We start from the raw sequence: 22,121 nt of genomic DNA on the forward strand, positions 1-22,121 counted from the left end.
TTAAACATCTTAATGAACTGGGACTACAGATAAGGAACTGAGTTTCGACAGAAAAAAGTATGCATAACTTCAAAGCAAAAAAACTTTTAATAAATATCAAGAATTTGCAAGAGGCATTTCACAAATTTTCACAACAAAACCTATTTGTAATTTTTGTCAGAAGGATTCCTGCACTCTCCCACTTACTCCTCTATAGCAATTGCTCTGTCCTACCACTGTCAGAAGGTAATGGAAAATGAGGGCCATAGATAATATCCTGATAATCTAGAGAGCTCTATGCTATCCTATCAGGATTTTCATTGTGTGATTTTCAATTTAATAAAAAAGCAATGAAGTAAATGATCCACTGAAATGATGCATAATCTTCCATGAGCCTCTAAAAATGTGGTGAAGATTTAGTAAAGGTCTGTCATTGAAACAGGAAGATAAGCAGCACAACAATGCCCAAGAAAGGCAAGAAGATGTCACAGTGGAAGTAACATTTCTGATGTTCTACAAATTTCAAAATAATTCAAGTGCTTTTGAGACCTCAGTTTGACGGGGTACTCAAGCAGACATCTACTATTAAGCTCACAGCATAAATGACACTCGCTTTAACATCTTGCTGTCTCCTATACAAGCTTCACTAGGCACATCATCCTTGGCAGTTCCAAGTAAAAATCACAAGCTTCGAGTCTGTCTCTGGTGTTTATATGCCGTTCTTATTCCACAGGAAGCGTCTTTGCTGCACTATCCCAACTGGGCAGTAAATGCTCCAGCTATCCTTGGCCGTTGCCTGCACAACCAGCATCATGGTTTAATTTTCAGTGGTTCCAACATCTACCTTTTCTAACCAGAAGGAAGAGGCAACCCATTTCCAATTCTCAGGGCACATCAGGTAAAAAAAGAAAATGCCCGCTTCTTCATTTGTTGTCAATTACTCATTTTAATTTTATTATGTGCCTTAGATAAAAGCTGAAAGTTTTATACTCTGTAGTTTTTCTAGAAGGCTCTGAGCATAGGGACTATGCTGAGGCTTACTTCAACTCATACCATGCTTAAACCGACAAAATTTAATTTCTGTTGTGTATTTATTATAATCAGAACCAAAACCACCTTCACCAAAAATTGTGATGACATAATTATATTGTCATAAATCCAAGCATATCCGAGTCTGAGTTCTGTACTCAGCCATAAACTTAGGCCAATGCATGCCTCTAGGTCTGAGCTCTTCTGATTCTAAAAATAGATTCCTCACATTTTTCCATGTATTGCAACAAATTTACAATCCAGTTAAATGCTGTTTATAGAAGAGAGATGAAGAAAATAAATTGCTCTATCTCCACGCATTCTTCTTGCTCGGCCTGAAAGCAAACAATTCTGCTTTGCTCATTGATTACCAAAATAGTTTCTTGATGACTTGTTAATTTGATAGGTCAGGCAATTTATTAGGTGTTTCCTGTGTTTCCAGCTACAGTCTACGTTGCAAGGAAACAAGTAGTGTCTGTGGCATGGAAGATGAGTCTGTGTCTGATGAGAGCCATGTGTACCAAACTCCCATTTTTCATAAGTGCTGTCATTTTACAGATGTATGACCCTCTTCTCCTGGTTACAGAGGAGGGGGGCTGGGGGAAGATAATGTACAGGGTTCAGCAGAGAAACCCTTGTAGGCAGAAACACAAATCATGTCATGCAAACCAGAGCAGGCTACAGGAACATCACATCTCTTTGCAGAAGACAATAACAGATAGGACAGAGAAAGATGGAGTCTAAGATGATTAGGAAAACAGGAATGGTTAATGGGTAACAGCAACGTGGCGCCAAGCAGTTCATTCCATGTCATAAAGATACGAGGCAACACAAACAGAGAGCAGGTAAAAGGTCTTTGAAATTCATCCAATCAATGCAGACACAGATTTGTGTTCCCAGTATATTTGTCAGAGAATAATACAGACTGTGGAGAAATTATTGTATTTCAAATTAAGTCTTTTGTTTTCTTAGCATCTCCTATTCTCAGCATGCAGTATATCATTTCCAGTTTGAAATTACAATTTCGGTTTTGTTATTTTTTTTAAACATCTATACTCTGCAAATTCTAATAACTTTCTTTTTTCCTTCAAACCCAGGGTTAACATATATTTTAGGAAGATCATTTCTCTTTTTCATCAGACCAGTAAGCTTGAGAAACACTCTGAAACACATGGCAGTAATTCCACCCCACTCCTCACCTCCTGTGGAGGTCTCTACTGTACTACTATTGCTGCAGAATTTGACTGGTCCCAATGCACACTGAAGGTATAGAGGGATCAGTGCTACTAAGCCCCTGACCAAGAAGATTCTCAAAACTCTGTTGCATACATATATGGGACAAATTGAGGTATTACACTATCTCTGAAGATTTAGAATTCGTAGGGAAGACAGATTAACCTCTAATTCTATTCTGCTTCATTTAAGGCACCTATATGTGTTTTCTGTTTTACTATGAAGTTATGCATAAGCTCTCAAATTTTGGTCAGCAATTTGTGGCAGCCCGGCTTTGCAGTGCTTGGCATATATGTTGCAGAGTAATAACCCTGGAAGAGCACTGAGAAGTTAATTTGCAGTGATAAAAACTGTGGAGACGTCAGGGTTCAGCATGCTTATACATGAGAAGTGCTTGAGACTAGGCTATAGCTGATGTAGTCTAGGTGTCTGAAAGAAATGAAAACCCCTGACATCCTCATTGTTCAGAAGCTTGGATCCCTGGCATGCACAAATTTACAAGTATATTGTGGATTTCACACAAACATCAGGTTCTCAACAGAATGCAATAAGAAATGAAGTTGAGGGTATGTCAGCATGTTTTGAATCAACCAGAATTTTTGTCTGAGAAACCAGATAAAGAACTTCAGCTCTTTCTTTTCACATAAACACTCCTTGTAAGAAAGGTGGTAGTGTGTAGCTGCTGTAAAGTGACCAACAGGAAGTGGATGTAAGTAACAGGAACCTATTAGTATTGGATAACTTTCCAAATCTAAATGACAGAAAATACAGGAACACAGCCAACAGGAACTTCAGCAACGTACTTGCTTTTCACTAAATCATCTACTTTGGTTGCAAGTGTTTATCCTTACTCAGGCAAAGATTTCATTGACTTCAGTGGAAATTCTGACTGTATGAGGAATGCAGAATTTTTTTCCTCCTGTAAACAGAGCTTCTCTGGAATTGCAGCCTGCACATAATAAACTTCTGAAACAATTCAGACCCATCATTCTATTTCACTGTGAACAGAACTCCAGTATATCTCAGTTAACAATAAACATAGGTTCTCCCAGTCCTATTGAAATCTATGGCAAAACTCCCAGTGACTTCAATAGGAGCTGTAGCAGACCCTGAGGCTTTCAAAGACCAGACATGCAATGCTTTAGTGTTCTGCCACCTTTAGCTACAGGTCAAGCCTTTGGCTTTGTAAAATAAGGATAAAAAGAATGTATTTTCTGCCTCATTGATGAAAAAAAAAAAAAGTAAACCAGCACTAACAGGCATTTATAATAAAAAGTGCTAAATGGTGAGCATGAACCTCATATCACACAAAATCAATTTTATATACTCATCCTATAATAAAATGTGGTCAATATAATGCTTTCCCACATGTTCCAAATCACTAAATGACAGTTAATTATCATCATTTACCCCAATCAATTACATATAACATAGAAATAGATCAAAAGAAGTTACATCTATTGTATAATAAAATAAAGAATGTTAATTACTGCAGAGGTAAGACTAGAATTAAACAGAGAATGATGTGTTTGCTAGATAACAAAGTTAGGAAAACAGGACTAAATCTCTGTATGCCACAATTACCTCAAATTTGATAACACTGTCCAAGATGCTGTTGTTTATTCTTTAGATAAATGTCCTAATCAATAGATACATAAAGGAAAAATAAGAGCAATCAAGAAGGGTGTATTTGCCTCTCTATTGGTACATATCTATTGAGGGCAAATAGAATTCGCATCAGCAAAACCCACTTTGAGTCTAATTTGCAGTTCTGATTTATGGCTTTTAGAAACATCATGTCAGGGATATGGCAAATATTCAAGCATTTGCTTAGGTAAAAGATAAAGGGCTATAAAGGCAGCTGAGATATGACACAGAAAACAAGGTTTAGAATACTCTGCTCAAAACTGTAGGTCACCTTTCAAGATCAGAAAGAAGCAACATGTCCCCATTGCCCAAGAGTTTATGGAGAAAGGGTCTCTTAAAAAGAATACTTGCTCTCATTTTTTTTTTTCTCATTGACAGCAGATAGAGCAAGACCTAAAAAAATCACAGCTTTATGCCAAAAAATTGTATGAATACTCAATTTAAAGATAGTTGTATTATTAAAGTCTTATTAGGGGAGTTTTAACACCCGAATCAGCATCAGGCTTTCACTATTCTAGGACCTATATAAATACATGGGCTCTGGCAGGATGGAAATTGACAAATGCTTTTGATTCTCACGGCCTTTTAGAACATATTTCCCCTGATAGGAATATCATTGCAGTCTAGTTTACCCCCACCTCTAACACTAGCTGCAACTATCTGACGAATTTGCTATAATCCGGAACTGTAAAATTATCTAGGTTTAGAAAATAAAAACCACTTCCAACTAAATTTTCTCTCCCCTAATGTAGCCTAAAAAAGCCCTAAGGATTTAAAACATAATAAAAATAGTTTCAGTGGCTTGATTTGTAATCCTGTCTTTCCAGACAGTTCAGGACAGCTGAGGAGGGCACAAATTGTAATATGGGATTATGAAGCTAGAGTAAAGGACAACAGAGAACTTTTCATAGTGGATTACCACTATCAAATCCTTGAAAATAAACTACAATCTAAGTCTCTTTTTCATTTTGACAAACTACCTACTAAGCAGAAATAAGAATGTAAAGAAAAGTTCAGCTCTGCTTAAGTCAGGGAGTTACTCATCACTCCAGTGAGGATTTCACCTTTTACATCTAACAGAATTTGTCTTTTTCAGTGCAGGCAGCTGAGGGGGATGGTATGCATATTTTCTATCAGCCATGAGTGCAGGGTTTTTCCTGCCCCTTAAGAAAACAGCTTCTGAAGATCAGACCCAAACATTCATTTTCTGTTCAGTATTTGTGGAATGCTCTTCCTCTTCCTTACGCTTTTTAACTATTTGCACCTCACAGTATCCTCTCTGGAAACTGGTGTTAAAATATCTCTCACATGGCTTTGATGACAATTAATATTTATGCTGATCTTTGAGAGACTAGAATGAAAGTTAGCATAGTATGCATGCCTGGTTTTGTTCCCACTGAACAGGCAGAAAAGCCTGTACAAAGCTAAAACTTTGCATTAGGGATCTTTTTGATGGACAAGGAATAAAATTAGTGAATAGAACTACTGGTGTCAGATCAAAAGAGACCCTCCATTCACCCTATCTCCCTCATTTATTTTTTGGCATTATCTTTTTCCTTCCTATCTCTCCAAGGCCTAAGGCATCAAAATTTACATCTTTGTGTTCTATCCTCAAGAAGGAAAGGAGAGAGGGAGTAGGAGGGGAAAGTAAGAGATAAAAGGAACAAACAGTTCTAGATGTCAAGCAGTGTAACCAATTCCTTAATGTTAGTCTGTGCTTTTGAATATCTTATAATTTATAAACTGAAAACACATTCTGCTTTGATTTTTCAAACAGCAGCTGAAGTTGCATGCCTGTTCTAAGCCTTTCAAGGGATAAGGAAACTGATGGAGATAAAAAAATATTCACTTGTAATTCTTATTTGATCCTGGTAGTGTTCCAGATTTCCATGGCAGGTGGTGTGGAAGGGATTTGAAAGGTGGTGGAAAGAAAGGATGAAAGACATTTGGAAGAATGCTTCACTTCTGTGAAAATGGATCCAAATTTTCTGCTTAATCACAAGAATCACAGAATTACCTGTTGCTTTTGAAAGGCTTTATAGTTTTAATGGTGACATTAAATACAGACAGAATAGTTGCTGTCAGGTATGCAAAAATCATAAGACGAGATTTTCTGAATTTCTTCACAGCTGCCATTCTGTGAAGTTCTGTTGTGCTAAAGGGCCATGTCTTTAATTCATGCCAAAAATAGTGTGATCTGACTTGCCTTAAGTTTCTGTGGCTCTCAAGGTAAGCTTTGTATTATAGCCCCAGATTCATTGCATTCAGTGAAGAAAAACTCCTAAGGAAACTATACACCAGTGAAAACAGGCTGAAAACACATCCATCTGAATGAAAAATTCTGCCAGATATTAAAGGAGGCCATTGGCTACTAACATGATAAGCCTCCCTATTTACAAGTACACCAGGACAGAAGGCCTGAGCATGGCTTTAAATGCAAGATGTGAAATAGTTCTGACCAAGCTCTCAGCCAGAGCAGCAGCATAGGAGACAGGCAGTACAGGGACACTGTACAACCTCAGCCCTTGAATTCTACAACGATAAGACAGACTCCCAGGATTAACAACCCTGTCAAGGGTAAGTCTCTGAAGTGCTTATTTGTTTAGAAGAACCACCTCATTCATCATTAAGGAGTGATAGAAATGGAAGTCCTCTGACACAGTATCTGAAGTCTACCTGGATATATGTTTTCTCAGTATCATAGAAAGCAGAAGATAAAATATTGCTATCTGGTTTTAAAAACAGTATTAAAATGAAATACATTACTTGTGTTTATAAAGTCTGTTTTTTAAGATGTTTATTTTATTTCTTTTCATGGAAATATTGCAAGCTATATTGAAAGTACATACTTTGCACGATGAGCAGAAATATACCTGTATGAACACAATTTTAAGAACAGCAGTAAAAACTAAATTAAATTCCCCCTACTTCAAAAAGAAACAAGTTATATTTTGACTTTCTATGACGTTTAAATAGATGTTTCTGATAATTAGTAATGAAACTTTTCTGGTAAAATTATGAAACTGATTTTTGTTAAGCTTCATTTACATAAAGAGTGAATTCAACTTAAAATTTGTAATATGAAATTGCTGAAATTTCATTTGAAAACTCATATGAAGATTTTTAGTATATGGAGTTGTTCTATGCATGGTCCTATACTGCAAAATCAGAGCCTATTTCTGGATTCCTCAGATCCAGGGTCTTGTTCATAGCCCATCTCTCCTCTGTATCTTACTGAAAATTACAATCAGAAGAAAGAGTCTAATAAAAACACACTGTAAGAGCTGTGAATGACTTGTAAATACCTTTCTTGGAGACCAGAAGACTAAAATGAGGATGGTAAGAAGCAATAGAAAGGGAAGAATACAAAACACCAGAAGAAATGCTGGGAAGCTGTTTCTCACTCTGTTGATGGTCTTCTAGATATTGGACCTAATTGGATGTTAAGAATGAAAGATATTTTGTTCTGTCATTTTGCCAATGTGTGTAGTGAAGCAGACTAGGGCAACACTTGTTTTACCACTAAGAGACATATATGACTATTTTTTCCAATTTAGAAAACCTGTCATTTACTGGAAGCGCAAGCATAAGTTTGCAACAGAGTTGTGGTAGGAAATACTTTTCATAAGAAATGCTAGGAAATAATTTCCATAAATTCATAGAGTCCTTGAAAGGTTAGAGATTATTTCATTCCAAACCCCACTGCCATGGGCAGTGACACGTCCCACTAGACCAGGCTGCTGAATTTAGTTATCAGTCCCATGTTTCCTAGGCTGTTATACTCTGTTAAATTTATTAGGAGAAGAAAAAACAACAATCCAAACATGTCCCCCCCTCCCCCGCCCCCCTGTTTTTTCATTAATTTTCTCACTCTTTTTTTTTTTTTTTTTTTTTTTTTTTTTTTTTTTTTTTTCTTCCCTGTGGAAGAAACATCTATAGGGTACAAGGAAATCTAAATGATGATTCAGGGTATTGGCACACTCCCAATATGGGAAATCTGTCAATGGAGAATTTCACATATTTCAGTAAAGAGGAAAGAATTATGCAGAATCACTGTCTTCAACACATTAATGGTGTGACTAGAAATACTAAATTCTGTCAATAATTTGGCATGAGCACTGATGCAGACAACGTTTTTAAAATTAGTAATATGTGTTGTGTATGACACAGCGTCAATCACCATACATTAGAAGTCATCGTAGATTTATGCTATCATTCTGATTTTGTGTTTTTTACAAAGCATCTGATTACCCTTGACTATTCAAGAACTGCTCCCTTAGAAAGCACTAATTAAGATACTGAAGAGTCTCATCTAATATTTATACTCCTGGTGTTGCACTAGATCATTTTGCAGTGCATGAACAGCGTCATGAAGAAGGAATTAGAAGCAGTATAGCTCTGAGCCTCAGATAATCCTTCACTGATTAGTGAGATTCGCATCATCACCTATTCTGAATGCACTCCTCTCAGGATGTTGATAAAGCCCTTCAGTATCACAATATGGACTTCCAAGCACAGCTACAGCTTTTCTACCCAATCAAAGTGAAACCCTCAGTTCACCTGGTTAAGCTAGCTAATCCTAAATCGGCTTTTAGATTGTCACTTAACAACTCTGAGGCACTCCAGAAGGATCCCGCACAAATCCTGTGGTAAATGAGGCCTAGGCTGAGTGAAAATGAACAAACAAAAAGCTTTATAAATGGACAGCAAATTCTTTATCTAAGGCATATTTTTATTTCTTTAGAGTGAGAATTAAGATGTCAGGAGTAGGACAGTTCTGTTAAATTGGTCTTCAAACGATGATGTATGCCTGCTTAGATTTCCAATGATGACATTTGAGTACACATTAAACGGCAAACTGATGCAAATAATATGCAGAGGGTTTGGAGCTTTGCAATTTTTGAATACGTGGGCTATGAATAATCACACAAAATTATAGTTTTAACCAAGAAATTGAAAAGTTCTGTAGTTCAGACCTATATGTTTGCTTTGAAAAGTCTCAACAATTTTTAATTCATTTACAAACTCCACAACATTATGCAATCATCTTCTGATGACATATTTTAACACAAGTTACACCGCTATATTAGTGGCTGCACCTTTCAGGAAATTGTATGCTGTCATCTAAGTCCTGCACACTATAGAAACAGTACTGAAAAACTTTCTTGCATCTGGAAGAAAATCCTGTCCCTTGTAGGCAGGGACCATGCATAGGCTGGCAGCAGTGTGTCTGTAGCTGCTGACTGGCAGTCAGAATGCAAGGTAATGCTTGCATCTGTTACTAGAGTTGGGTAATAGACACTGCTCAAGTATGTTTGCATTTAAGCTTCTTAGATTTCATAGGCTATACTGTAGAATTATTTCATTGAATACACTGCAATTTGCAATCTCATACTGGAATCTGTAGTAAGGTAATAACACAGGAAATATGCTCTGAAATTATTTAAGGATTAAATGACAGCTGGAATTTGAACTTGTAACAAAGAATTACTCAAGTTCTAAAGATCTCTATTTTGCAGTGAAATGAGGGAGCAAGATTCCCAGCACCACCTGACAAGTGAAGGCATTCAGAGGAAAATCTGTCAGTGGCAGAGAATAAAGGTCTTGCCATCTGAAGCAGATCACTCAAGTACCAATGCCAGATTAAACAGAAAAAAACCACACAGAGATCTAAGTTTATTATTTTTCATAGTGAATTGTTTAGAAATAATAAATAGAATACACAAACACTATACCATAGTAGTTTATTTTGTCTTGTGGGAAGTTTTAACAGTTTCTGGGATTAAATGGCTTTTCCCTTCTGTGAAGGGTCTGATGTAAACTCTTGTACTGAGGCTTAAAGTCTTAAGGTTGTTAGAAGTTTCCATCAGTCAGTCTGTATGTCAATGGATAAAAAGTTGGTTGCTGATCTGACCTGTTCATCGCTCTCTGGAATGATGCCACCAAACTACAGATACATGTGGCAGTGCTGTGGGGGGGAAGGAGGGAATGGGAGAATAGGGTTATTTAGTGGGAAAAATGAGTTCCTGTCTTCAATAAAGTCGGGACACTGAGGCAAAGTCATGGAAATCTACAAGTTAATTTTGTGTGTGTACATGCTCATTTTGCAACTGAAGTCCCCATTTTATGAATTCCTAAGAATTACGCATATTTGTCTTTGCAACAGAGGAAATAAAACAACTAATTTTAATTTCTGAGACAGGTTAAAACAGCCTGTGTTGTTTAACATCATAGCTCTATGAATCTGCTGAACAATATACGACTGCAGAATTACACATCAGTTCACCACTGACTAGAAAAATGTCTGTGAAAACTATGGTAGCTAAAAGTAATTTTTAAGTTAGTTAAGGTCCATTTACCTGGATGTGAATAATAATTACAGCAATTTTCAAATCTATTTTGAAATATTTTTTCAATTGATCTCCTAGAATTCCTGAAAGCTGAAAAAACTTCTCACTTAAATAATTTTTTCTCTATTAACATGTATGAATTTATTTCTGCGTATGCATTAACCATCTTTTACAGAGACATTACTTAAAGTCATCATTTTAGCTGCTTTTAGCTACTTTTTTAGAAATATGTTTAAAGACATCCAGCATTTTCTCCCACTCAACAAACTTCAATTGTGCTTTTGTTTCTCAATCTTTAGATCCAGTTGTATGCATCTCTAAATTACTACTTGTAAATATTAGAAAAATTCAGAACTAAATTCTGAAATATAATATTTAGATAACATAATTTTTTTTTCCAGCAATGTGATTCTTGCCTCGAAAAGTTAGTAGGAAGAGATTTGGAGTTTGTCTGCATTTTGGCAAACTTGGATTCCCGCCTCCAGAAATTCTCTTAATTCAGTTGTCAGGAGAGAGTATCTGTAGCAGGATTTAAACTAAAATTTGAAAGGAAATTTATTCTGAAGCATGAGAAACAGTGGCTGTTACAGGCCAGACCCTGAGATTATGTTTAGTGGCCAGGCATTAAGTTAAGGTATGTGTAGGTAGTTGAATGATCCACAGAACACAGCTGTTCTTTGCATACCAGTCCTGCTCTTCAAATTTAAAGGAACCTGAAAGCACTGCTAATTTACATATTTTGAAATACTAGGGCCATGTTTAGAGGAGGCTGAAAACACTTCTAATTTATGTATTAAAAAGATGCATCTGGAAAAGAATGAAACAAAAACTATGATATATGTTCTGAAAGAGAGGCAGTTTTTCTTAATTAAGAGAAAAAGTACAGTGGGCTCTAAAGGGATTTTCACAGCAGCCGTACACCTTGAGGGCTGTGTTAATAGGCCGAACAAAGAATTAATGATCCAGCCCACCCAACTTCAGGTGACCACACGGGAGATGGGAGTCCCAGCAGATCATCTACTTTTTATGTATAGCCTGTAAAGAGTTACAGTTATTCATCTGATCTATTTCAACAGCTGTTGCGGACTGACTGCACTTTCCTCTAAGCACACAGACTGCCAGCAGCAACCAGGTTAGATGTAGACACCTGAATGATCAGACAAGTCCTACTCTGTGAATGCAATATTTGTCTTCCAGATGAGAATGAACAGTAAGTCCAAAGAGAAATGGAGAAATGAGAAATTGTTTATTGAGGTTTGTGAAAGTACCCTTCTGTGCTGTGTAGGAAGCTATGTCAAGCTCCACAGCTACACTACCTGGCCTATTTTGAAGGCTGTGGAGCTTAAAGCTCATCCACTTCCAATTCAAGTTTTACTACAAATGAAAGACTGCTTAATGCATGGGTTTTTGAAAATAGCATTTGGAGGTCAGCTATAACTATCTGGCATATGGCAGGCAGGTCACATGCCACAAGCTGATGATGAAGGTGCTCAGGTCAGGGGTGCGTCTTGTCACACCCTGTTTGTAGTTGACCAAAACAAGCCAATAAAAGTTACCTGGGTTAATTTTTATAGCTTTTTCTATTAGCTGAATGCAGAGTTTATCATTCGGGAGAAAGGTAGTCTCATGATAGATGGAAACCAAACATTAAGCCCAGACAGCACAAACAGAGGCCAAGCATAGGTCACTGGACAATCAAATCAGGCAACAACTATGGTTTAGGAGTGATTGGGGGCATAGTTCAACACACAGGACAAACTCATTGGTTTGCAGAAAATAGAATATTCTTTTGGATTTTACTGATTTTTTTTCCCCTAGAAGAAAAGGTTGAGTCTTTTGAAACATGTCAGCAATTCATTCCTTGTCACATTTTCCAGAGGGAGGTGAAGAACTCCTATCACAACCTTTGTGGTAGGTCACTCTGTGATCATCATTATCTGATGGGGTAGAATAATTCTGTTACACAATGGTGTAGGTCATAATCCTCCCTGTAAAGAATCTACTACAGACAAAATGGGTCAATACACAAAGTAGAACAAGTCAGTAGAAAAACTGGGCCCAAACCGTGTCACAGAAAGTGGTTATAAACCAAGGCATGCTTTGTCTGATGAGATAGATGTTCTTGGCATTGATTTGCTGGAAGAGTTCCCTATATGTCATTATTCAACCAAGCACTTTGGAATAGTGCTAGGAATTTATGTCCTGAGGATGCCATCTTTTAGACAAAATAAAATCAATGTCCCAGCTAGTCAGGATTTTTTACTGCTTGTTCCAAAATAAAATTTCTTTAGCTCTGGTCTTCATCAGATTCCAGATCCTGTAATACATCATTTCTCCCTGCAGTTTCACTTAGAACTTCAAACCTACATTATAGTCCAGTCACACAGTGTATGAAAAAGTGATTACAAACTACCACTGTTCTTGCAGCACTGCATTGCTGTTTAGTATCACTGAATTTGCATGGATTTGTATATCGTGATAAATACACAAAGAAAGGCACATAGTACACAATATGGCCACAAACAGTATACTCCTGTGAAACATCCATTTACAAAACACTGTTAAAAGGACCTTTTGATTTCTTTTTAATTTCATTCATTTTTAAGTGTTCCATACTTATGAACAGATCAAGTTTATCTAGCATGGACTGGAAACAGCTTATTTAAAGGAAAAAAAAAAAGGAAGACTATTACCATTGTAATATACCAGTGAATGAAAATAGAACCCCACAGGACTGTAACCTAGAACAGCTAATGTAAGAGGAGGCCGCATTTAAGAAGCCCAAACAGACACTTGAAGGAATGAACTGAATGTATTGTCTTTTAACTTCAAAAGAAAGGAAGAGTAGGGAAAGGCTTATCTGTATACAGCAAGCTGTTCTGGAACAGTCAAGAGAGAGAAAACTTGATGTTGCTGCCAGCTATACCAGATGCATTTGGCAGTTGCACATTGTCCAGCTTACACAAGCACTCATGCATGCCTGTATCTATTTATTTGCACTGCATACAGTCAGATGTTTTGAGCAAAATGTTGCTTAAAAGTCGAAGATATTCCCAGTGAGTGTGGTGGAAAATAAATCGTGGGGATTTTTATACTGTGGTATGATTACCTAAATTAGAATGTGCTATAAATTTAATTCCAAGCTCCTAATTTCTGGAAAATTTCAATAAAATCAAATTTTGTCCTGAATTTGTTTGGAATGCAGTGTGCCTAGATTTGTGCCATCTCCAGTCTATCAACAATCCAAAGATGTCAGAAATAAGATATCTCAGAGCAAGTTCTAACATAAATTGTATTCCAGGTGATACTGGCTTTTCTGGAAATACATTTGAAAATATGGATAATGAAACTGTACTAAATCTGTGGGGAATTTTCCACTGGCATCTTGTGATACCAAGTTTGCATCCTGTAATGGAATGAATCTTAGGCATTCAAAATCCATGCAACTTTCCTCCCCTTGTATTTGCTTTGAAAAACAAAAAAAGTAGAATATATTGCACAGTTCTCATCTAAAGAGACTTTTGAGCAAAATACAGATGCTCACACAGATTAACAGACACCGTTTCCATCTTGTCTCTCAAGCTCACCCCAAACAGCAAGCTCCCCTGAATAATTTTACCCATGCAAACAGGACTGGCTCAGACACCCTGTCCAGCTCCTTTCCTGCAGTTTCTTCGTGCTCCTCATGACCACCAATAAGAATCCTACTGGTGGAAGACACAGGTACTTTTCATTCTGAAGTAATAAACCTAACTCTAACAATTCTAATAACACACTAAGAGACACAAAATAAAAAACCCCACAGAAAAAGAACACCAAACTGCCAAAAAACCCAAACCAAGAAAGCACATGCCTTAAGATAGGTTTCTAATCCTGGAAGAACCTGCCTTTCCTTGCCAAATTTATCAGTTAAATTTTACTTACTTCAAACTCATTCTTAATCTATTGTAAGTACTGTTCTCTTTTTTTTTCTGAGATGTCCCTCCCTGGTCATTATAGGGAAGTGACCTTATCACAGTGAAGAACTGCAAGAAGAGGAGCTGAAAAAGAAAATAAATAACCCTAAATAAGAGCAAAAATATTCCACTGCAGGAATGCAGAATTCCATTTACATCACTGACATTTTGGAAGGCTGAAGTTTTTCAAAGGCACTACCGTATGCTAGAGACCAGAAGACCCTTGTGGGCATTTAAAAGAAAGCCAGGAATTTGCCTTTGGAAAGTTTTCACATGTGTGTAGAAACTCAGAAGCTATCCCATAATTTTCAGGCATCTGTGATTTTCTTCCCACCCCCTTCCCGCCCCTTTTTTTTATTTGTTGTTGTTGTTGTAACATATGGAACCGTCACTTCAAAACTTGCCCTTGCATTACTACAAAAAGCATATTTCATTTCTCTAATCCTCTGTGGCAGCCAGAAAGAAAATATATTCTAAAACCTACTGTGTTTGTTGTGTGTTTAAAGGGATAGTCTCAGCTTCCTGTAGTGCTTCAAACTTGAAGCTTCCTCACCAATGAAATGAAAATGACTGGTAAGCATTGCTTTTGGGCTGCAACAGTTCCCCATGTCTGGTGCTTAAAACCCAGCTAGCCTCATGATTGAAAGAACAAACACAGAATAAGGTTAGCATGTCAAGGTTTTGGGATAGAAATGCCAGTGTCAAAAGTCCAGGAAGAAGTGTGGTGACAAAAAAAGAATCTGTTCTGCAATTTCAGAATATTTTATGGTATAGGGCAGAACTAGCCTTTCTCTGACTCCATCATGTTGTGTATAAGCTATGCCCAAGCAATTTACAATATAATTATAATACAGAAAAGGATTTTGATATGAAATATGAAGGGTGAAAAAGTTTCCAGGTGGAAGGTATTACTGATGCCAATATGCATTACAAACACTAGGAAAATGTCCCACTTATCAATATTTAAAACCAGTATTGCTTTATAAAATTATTTTCTTTGAGTTCACTACAGAGCTCTGAAGATCTTTACATTTTTAGTTTGCACAAAAGCCAAACACCTTTCCAGAAATCACAGCAAATCCCAAGGCACACAGAACCTGCTATATGTTACAAATACACCTAAAATAAAGAAGCTATTAGTGGCATTTCTTCCAAGTGCCTCCAGCTGCTTCACAATTTTCAAATGAAAATGCCAACTAGCTGCCATGTATACACACAGGCATGTAAACATGCATATATTGGAAAAAATCGGGGCTCTACCATAGCTCTTTTCCACTTGCAGACACCCCTTAGGGAGAAGCAGCTATTCTAACCTATTCTAAAGTCTCAGATTGCAAATGTTATTTGAATGCAGACAATTTGCCTTATTTTCTTTCTCATGTGCTGCTTACCCACATCATTAGCAAGACAACACACAGATAGCCATTAACAGCACAACATGTTAAAGAAAAGTGGTAATTAAAAACAATCTGCACAGAGACCTTGTCAACTCATTGCATAGTTTTACACACTGACATTGAAACACATCTGCCTGAAAAAAATTAAGCACCCTTATTGCTATTCCTTTGAAGGTTTCAAACTGGAACTCTGAGGAACTTATAGTGAACTGTACAAATAATTTCAGTGAAATGAATGGGCACAACAAGGTTGAACATGTGCAGCATTATTTGCAGGCTCTTCTATGTCACTAGTTCATAATGAGTCATCTCCATTATACCCAGAGAAATGCTATTGCTAGTAGAGTTTTGAAAGCACCTACAAGAATTCATTTTTGCCATTCAGGATTAACATGTATAGCTCAGTTTTTGAACACACTGAGATGTTTATATAGCTGCACACATAATATACTGAGACATGGTAAATCCCCTCTTTTCATTCTTGTCTTTCAGGTATTTCCAGTGGTTTCTTTGTGTTTGTCGTTCTATTTGAATTTTGCAGTCCTAATTCTCAAAACCAGCTGAAGAGTAAACAGATGCTTTGTGATGTTTAAAAAAAAAAAGTCATCTGAACAATAAATTGCATATAATGTAGGCTTCTTTTGCATTTCTCCCTTTAAACCAAATAAATTTAGGGTGACAGCTTTTCTCAAAAAAAAAAGGAAACACTGAGAAAAAAATGTGCAACATGAAATTATTTTAACTGGCTAAGAAGTTAAATGCTTATTCAGTATCTTTGATACATACTCAAAATTCTTTGTCAATTATTCTCAGGGGTTTTTTTGCTCAGTGTCTGCTGGAGTTACCTGAATATTTTCAGTCAACAGCTGTTGAAAGGACATCCCAATGGCTCCCATCTCTGTCACTGCCGGTCATTCTGTGGATATTCTGTGTCGAGCTTCTCCTGGGTCTCTCTGTAAATGAAAATTGTTATCAGTTAGATTATGCACTTTCATTCTGCTTCTCTCTAGATGGCAGCATCTGCCTTATGGAATTCCCTCTAGATACACTTGTCTCATACAGGAGTAACAATAAAGGCTCAAGAAAAATAGTTCTGGTAATCAGAAATGCTTAGCCATAAATTTGGTTCAATTTTCACACTTTTTACCAATTTAGGCTTGTTTATTTCTATTTTTTTTCGGTGAATATTCATAACCCTTTACATTGATAATTGAAACAGGCAAGAAGATTCAATTAAGAGCCATAATCTGTATTGTCAGGGTGCAATAATCACTACATAATCAGCCCAGGCCCCACAGTTCAAGAAGGATGTTAAGGTACTCAGATATATCCAAAGGAGAGGAACAAAGCTGCAGAAAAGGCTAGAATGCATGTCCTGTGGAAGGGTAATTAAGGATTTTGGGTTGGTCAAGTTTGGACAAAAATAGGTTGAGGTGTGACCTCATTGCTCTCTGCAGCTTCCTGAGGAGGGAGAGTGGAGAGAAAATTACTGAACTCTTCTTCCTGGGATCCAGTGATAGGACACATGGGAATGGTGCAAAGCAGCATCAGGGGAGCTTTAGACTGGATTTTAGGCATCATTTCTTTGCTGAGAAATTGGTGAAACACTGAAAGAGGCTTCCTAGAGAGGTGGTTAAAGCCCCAAGCCTGTCATGTTTAAAAGAAATTTGAACAATGCCCCTAACCGTCAGCCCTGAGGCACCAAGCAGTTGGACTTGTAGGTCCCTTCCAACTAAAAATATGCCATGCCATGCCATGCCATGCCATGCCATGCCATGTCATGTCACTGCCTGCCATATTTCTTCTCCCTATATTCTGCTATCCCACATATTCCTGGTGCTTGCTCCTTACTACAAATAGCTATATATTTTCACAGTCCTTACTCTAGTCTTATTCATCTTTAAAGTAATTACTTTTACAAAAGTTACACTGAAAACTGCGTAATTTTTTAATCCATAAGAGTATGAAAATGTGATATGTCTAGCCTCTATTAAATGAAATAAATGTGAATTACGTAAAACAGGAAAAATCCAGTTTATGATTAATGGATTTTTTAAAACTAAATACTTTTAATAAAAAAAAGGACATGTATTTTATTAGGTGTACACAACATATGTTTTTGTTGCCTTTCAAGCAGGTGATAGCTGCATTATACATCTCTCTAGTAAATTTGTCTCTCTGTAGCCATCTCTGAAAAGATACATTGCAGTCATAATTAATCTTCTTTTTAGTGCATCACTACATGTACTCACAGTAAGAAAAGTGTGCTCGTTGTGGCAATTTTTTAGTAAACTTAAATAACTCATTCCCTATTTACCACCTATTAGCATGTGCTGTAATTTTAACAATGTGTCCATTTTTCTAACTTCTCCATCAGTCAGGGTTTCACTGCCAGCTCTGTCTGTACTCTGAATCTCCCACAATCCAGAGATTTTTTATTTAAATGAGCCCCATCTTCATTTTTCTCATGTTTCTTCCCCTCCTTCCCCTTTGTATTTGCTTCTTAGCCCCCTAAAACTTCCTGACTAAGCTGAGCCTGTGGATACTTGGCTGTCAGAGCTGTAGCATTTCCCTGGACAAGATGTGTCTGCTTGAACCTGCCTCTGAAAAGGCTATAATGTAAGGGGAGATGTTGGCATTTCACTACTTTTTATTAGCAACTGAGAAAAGGAAGACTGCGTTAAAAAAAACAAAACAAAACAAAGCAAACCCACAAAAAACAAAACAAACAAACAAGCAAACAAAAAACAATAAAAAAAAACCCAAACCCAAACTCCAAGACAGTACAAATGGGCCAAGTGTTAACTCATCTAGCAAAACATACTAAAGTAAAAGCATAAAAATTTAATGCTGTAGCAGTTTGATCCAGCCCCCTATTTCATCTACTTATCTCAGCCTCATCTGATAAATGCCTAGCCATTCAAGAATTTATTTTCCTCTCTCAGGAGAAACTTCTGTAATTATTTTTAAAAATAGTGTTGTGGAGACGTGGTGGCCAAATGCCTATTGATCATGTGGAAAGATACATTCTTCTTCTGACTTCAAAGGCCACAGTGCTGTCCAAGGAACTAAAACTGGCAGCCAGAATACCAGGGAAGAAATAGATAGGGGTAAGGACAGAAAGATCGTATCTCAGAGAGCAGAGAAGAAACGATCATCTTCAAACTCTTCATTTAAATTACAGCAAAGGTACAAAGCTACTGCAAGGTGCCAGACTCGCTGGAATATCTTTTGAAGATAATAGGAGCTATTTGAATAAATAGGCTATAAATATACTTGACAAAAGCATCTATAAAGTTACTAAAGCAACAGTTCTTTCTAAGGTTGAAAGAAATGCAGAGGTCATGTTTAATTTAATAACCAGGCAATCCATGGACATTAAAACAAATGGCATACTTCAGATACACATTCAAAGAGGGCAGAAAAAGTCATCATATTAAAATCAGATGCCATGTGCATCACACATAATTTCTTCCTGTACTGTGCTCCTACCCTGTCCTGTTTTTCCCAGCTTTAGAAAGCTGTTTCTGTTTCTTGTCCCTCAGTTGATATGATCCAGTTAAATCCAAGCTTTGGAGACACTTGCATGAAATATCAGCGATTACTTGATTTCTCAGCATATAAATCTAACAACAAAACTTAACTATGTAGGACTCTGTTATGAGGTAACTTTTTGTATGCAACATTCTTGCCTCAGCTGCTATCTGCTCTGAGACATGCATTAACAGAATACTGTCAAAGCTGATCTCCATATAACATATTAAACAACTGTTTTCCCAGAACAAACTGATAAAGCAACAAAAGTATTTAGAGAGAGCTTTTCAGTAAGCAGATTCAATATAAGTTCCACTTCAAGCAGCTTTTAATTTCAAAAAACTTCAAGCTATAAATAGCTTTGTATCTGTTTGATACAACCTATTTAGAGAGGAATCTCTATTTAATTTGTCAGTTTGTCAGCTATTTCCAGGTTTTGGCTTTATCTTTGCCTGGTAAATCTCCTCAGTCTGAGCTGAGAGCAGTACTAGATTATCTCACATTCATATCCTGAGTTGATATCACCTCAAAGTAACCCCAAAAGCTGATGGGAGAACAGAAGCTGCACAGCTATGCATCCTTCTGAGGGCATAGCCAGCCACCCATGTACATGCACAAACCCCCATAATATCTGAAGTCCTCTCTTCAGATGTTTAATTGCTGAAACCCTACCCTGGTGCGTGTCAGAAAAGACCTTCAGCAGGAACTCTGATAAAGGCTTTACATATTAGTGAGGTTATGTTACTGTGCACACAGTTTTCTTATTCCTTGCTGGCTTTCTAAGTAAAATGTGGCAATGTGGCATTTTTGATCAGCTACTACCCATCGCTGGATGGAAGTGTCGGCACACAATGTTGGGGCCCAGTTTCCAATTTGGCATCAGTTTACTATAGTATCAAAGGGAATATGTATTGTACCTGCAGATAAGTAAATCTGAACAAGGTACTAGGTATTAATGTCTATAAATTGTGTGGTTCTGTTAACTAGAAAAGAACAAACTTTAGCACAAATTTGGAAAATAGGAAGAACATTATTCTGATTCACATATCCAATGGTTGTCTTATTAAGATGTGAATTTCCTGGTCTGCTACAGATTAAAAAAGCTTTATTTCAAAGGCATTACAATCAGAGATCCAGTCCATATCTTGCTTTACTAAATTGATTTTTTTGAAACCCTGAAAAGGGTGTTTTGCATTGCTTCATAATTTTGCCTGGCATTTCTTCCAAGAGCTCTAATTTTCACATTTGTTGCAACACTGTAAGAACTTTTTTTAGATAAATATGTAATTACTGTTCAATACTGTCCTTATCATTTACAGATATGCGAAACAGATGATGTTTGTATGCAGCTGAATAATATATGTATATACATATAGAGAAAGGCATGAAGGAGAAACTCTAAGTAATATATTTGCTCTTGCACTGTTCATAATAAAATAGCCACCTGTCCTCTGGAACATTTGAGACTGCACTAGAGCTGAAGACAGAGAATGGAGCTTGCAAAATAGCCACCTTATAAGTGATCTTAAAATCTGCATTTGTTTGTGCAACTTGATCCGCAGGATTCCAGTTAACAGACAAGGCTATGTGTCACAGGCAGATGCAAGTTTAACACTCTGTGATCTTTACCAGATGCTCTGAACTGGCTCTGGTCTTGGACCTATGACAGTTTTGCCTATCCACTTTCATATGTCACCAGCCTCTGCTAGCAATTAAGAGATTGTCTTTCCCCACAAATGTATGATTTTTACATACTCTTTAGATGACTGACCTTGACAAATCAAGAACTGATCCCACGCCACTGTATTCCCACTGGCCAAAAAGGAGCTGGTGTGAATAAATACATGTGAAATGGCTATTTGGCACTCAGGCTATTTAATATCTTAGGCTATTTAATTTTATAATATTTAATTTATATATTAAATGTATGTATGTAAATTTTTATTTTGTTTAAAGAATAGAAAAAATATAGAAAAAAAATTCCTTGGCCTTAACAGAATGCAAACACAGAGCTGGGTTGTTTCCCATCTGATATTTTTCTTTACCACTAGCAAATACTTTTGGCTTTCTGTATATTTTTACTAAAATACTTATAGCAACACACTTTCATGTGTTCCTTAAGGCTAAAGAGGTTTTCTTCTTCTCCCCTCCCTACTTTTCCCTTTAAATAAAATAAAAAATGAATACATAATTACTTACTGATTGTTATATAAAAAAAGGTCACTGCTTTTCAGCAGACCCCTTTCTTCTCCTTTGAAAAAATGCTTTCAATACAGGGAATGTAGTGTGGAAAAATGGTACACATGATAACATAATAACAAAAGCTTACTAATAAGTGCAGTGATCAAGTGATACTGAAATCACAGAAGTGGAATAAGAATTTAGGCATATAAACACTGAAGTCATGTCCCATATCTTTCATGGACACTTAGAGAGTACAAATACCAAGAAGGCAGAAGAGTCTGTTTATAGGACCCTGAAGTTTTAAAACAAATCTTGGGATTGTCTGGTATATGCCATAATAATTTCCATATCCTGAATCTCTTGAGTTTTTAAAACTGCATTTTGATAGCTTGATCCAAGAGATATTCACAGTAAGTTGAGAACTCTGAAGCTTTGCAAAAGACTGTAGCTGTTTCTGGCAGTAAAAATATAAGGTACAGACCCCACTTGGCTCAATTCATTGTTTCCCGACCCCCTCCTCTCCTTTTCTGAAGTGCTTCTTGCTCATCTTTGACCTGGGACGTTGCACTGCAGACTGATGTATGAAGATCACATGCTTTTTATCCATTAATAGCCTGTGCCAGAAATACTTCAGCTCTTCCTAGAGCTAAGACACAAGGCTGTCAAGACAATGTCCTGGCTACTCATGTGCTCCCAAGACAGTAGGTTTTACCAGCATTCCCAAAGGCAGCAGCTGCACTGTTCTGGAATGGCACTGGCCTTGTCAGTGGCCTCTCATCTCCATCACACAGTATTTCACTACGGGCCCAGGT

At 36.9% G+C, this 22,121-nt stretch overlaps 1 protein-coding gene across 3 annotated transcripts in view; it reads right to left on the reverse strand.

Moving 5' to 3' along the window:
- FAM241A (family with sequence similarity 241 member A) overlaps positions 1-22,121 on the reverse strand; it is a 275,269-nt gene that overhangs the window by 125,086 nt on the left and 128,062 nt on the right. For all 3 annotated transcript variants that reach the window (XR_010721483.1, XR_010721486.1, XM_066186229.1), the window contains one exon: positions 16,437-16,544. Coding sequence is in view for 1 of the 3 variants with exons in the window: in XM_066186229.1 (XP_066042326.1) it covers positions 16,503-16,544 (42 nt within the window). In the remaining 2 variants the exon portion in view is untranslated. The remainder of the gene's footprint in view (positions 1-16,436; positions 16,545-22,121) is intronic.

The sequence above is a fragment of the Chamaea fasciata genome, unplaced genomic scaffold, assembly GCF_029207755.1.
Source record: "Chamaea fasciata isolate MVZ Bird 193981 ecotype frontalis unplaced genomic scaffold, bChaFas1.0.hap1 SCAF_6, whole genome shotgun sequence".
Classification (NCBI taxonomy): Eukaryota; Metazoa; Chordata; class Aves; order Passeriformes; family Sylviidae; genus Chamaea; species Chamaea fasciata.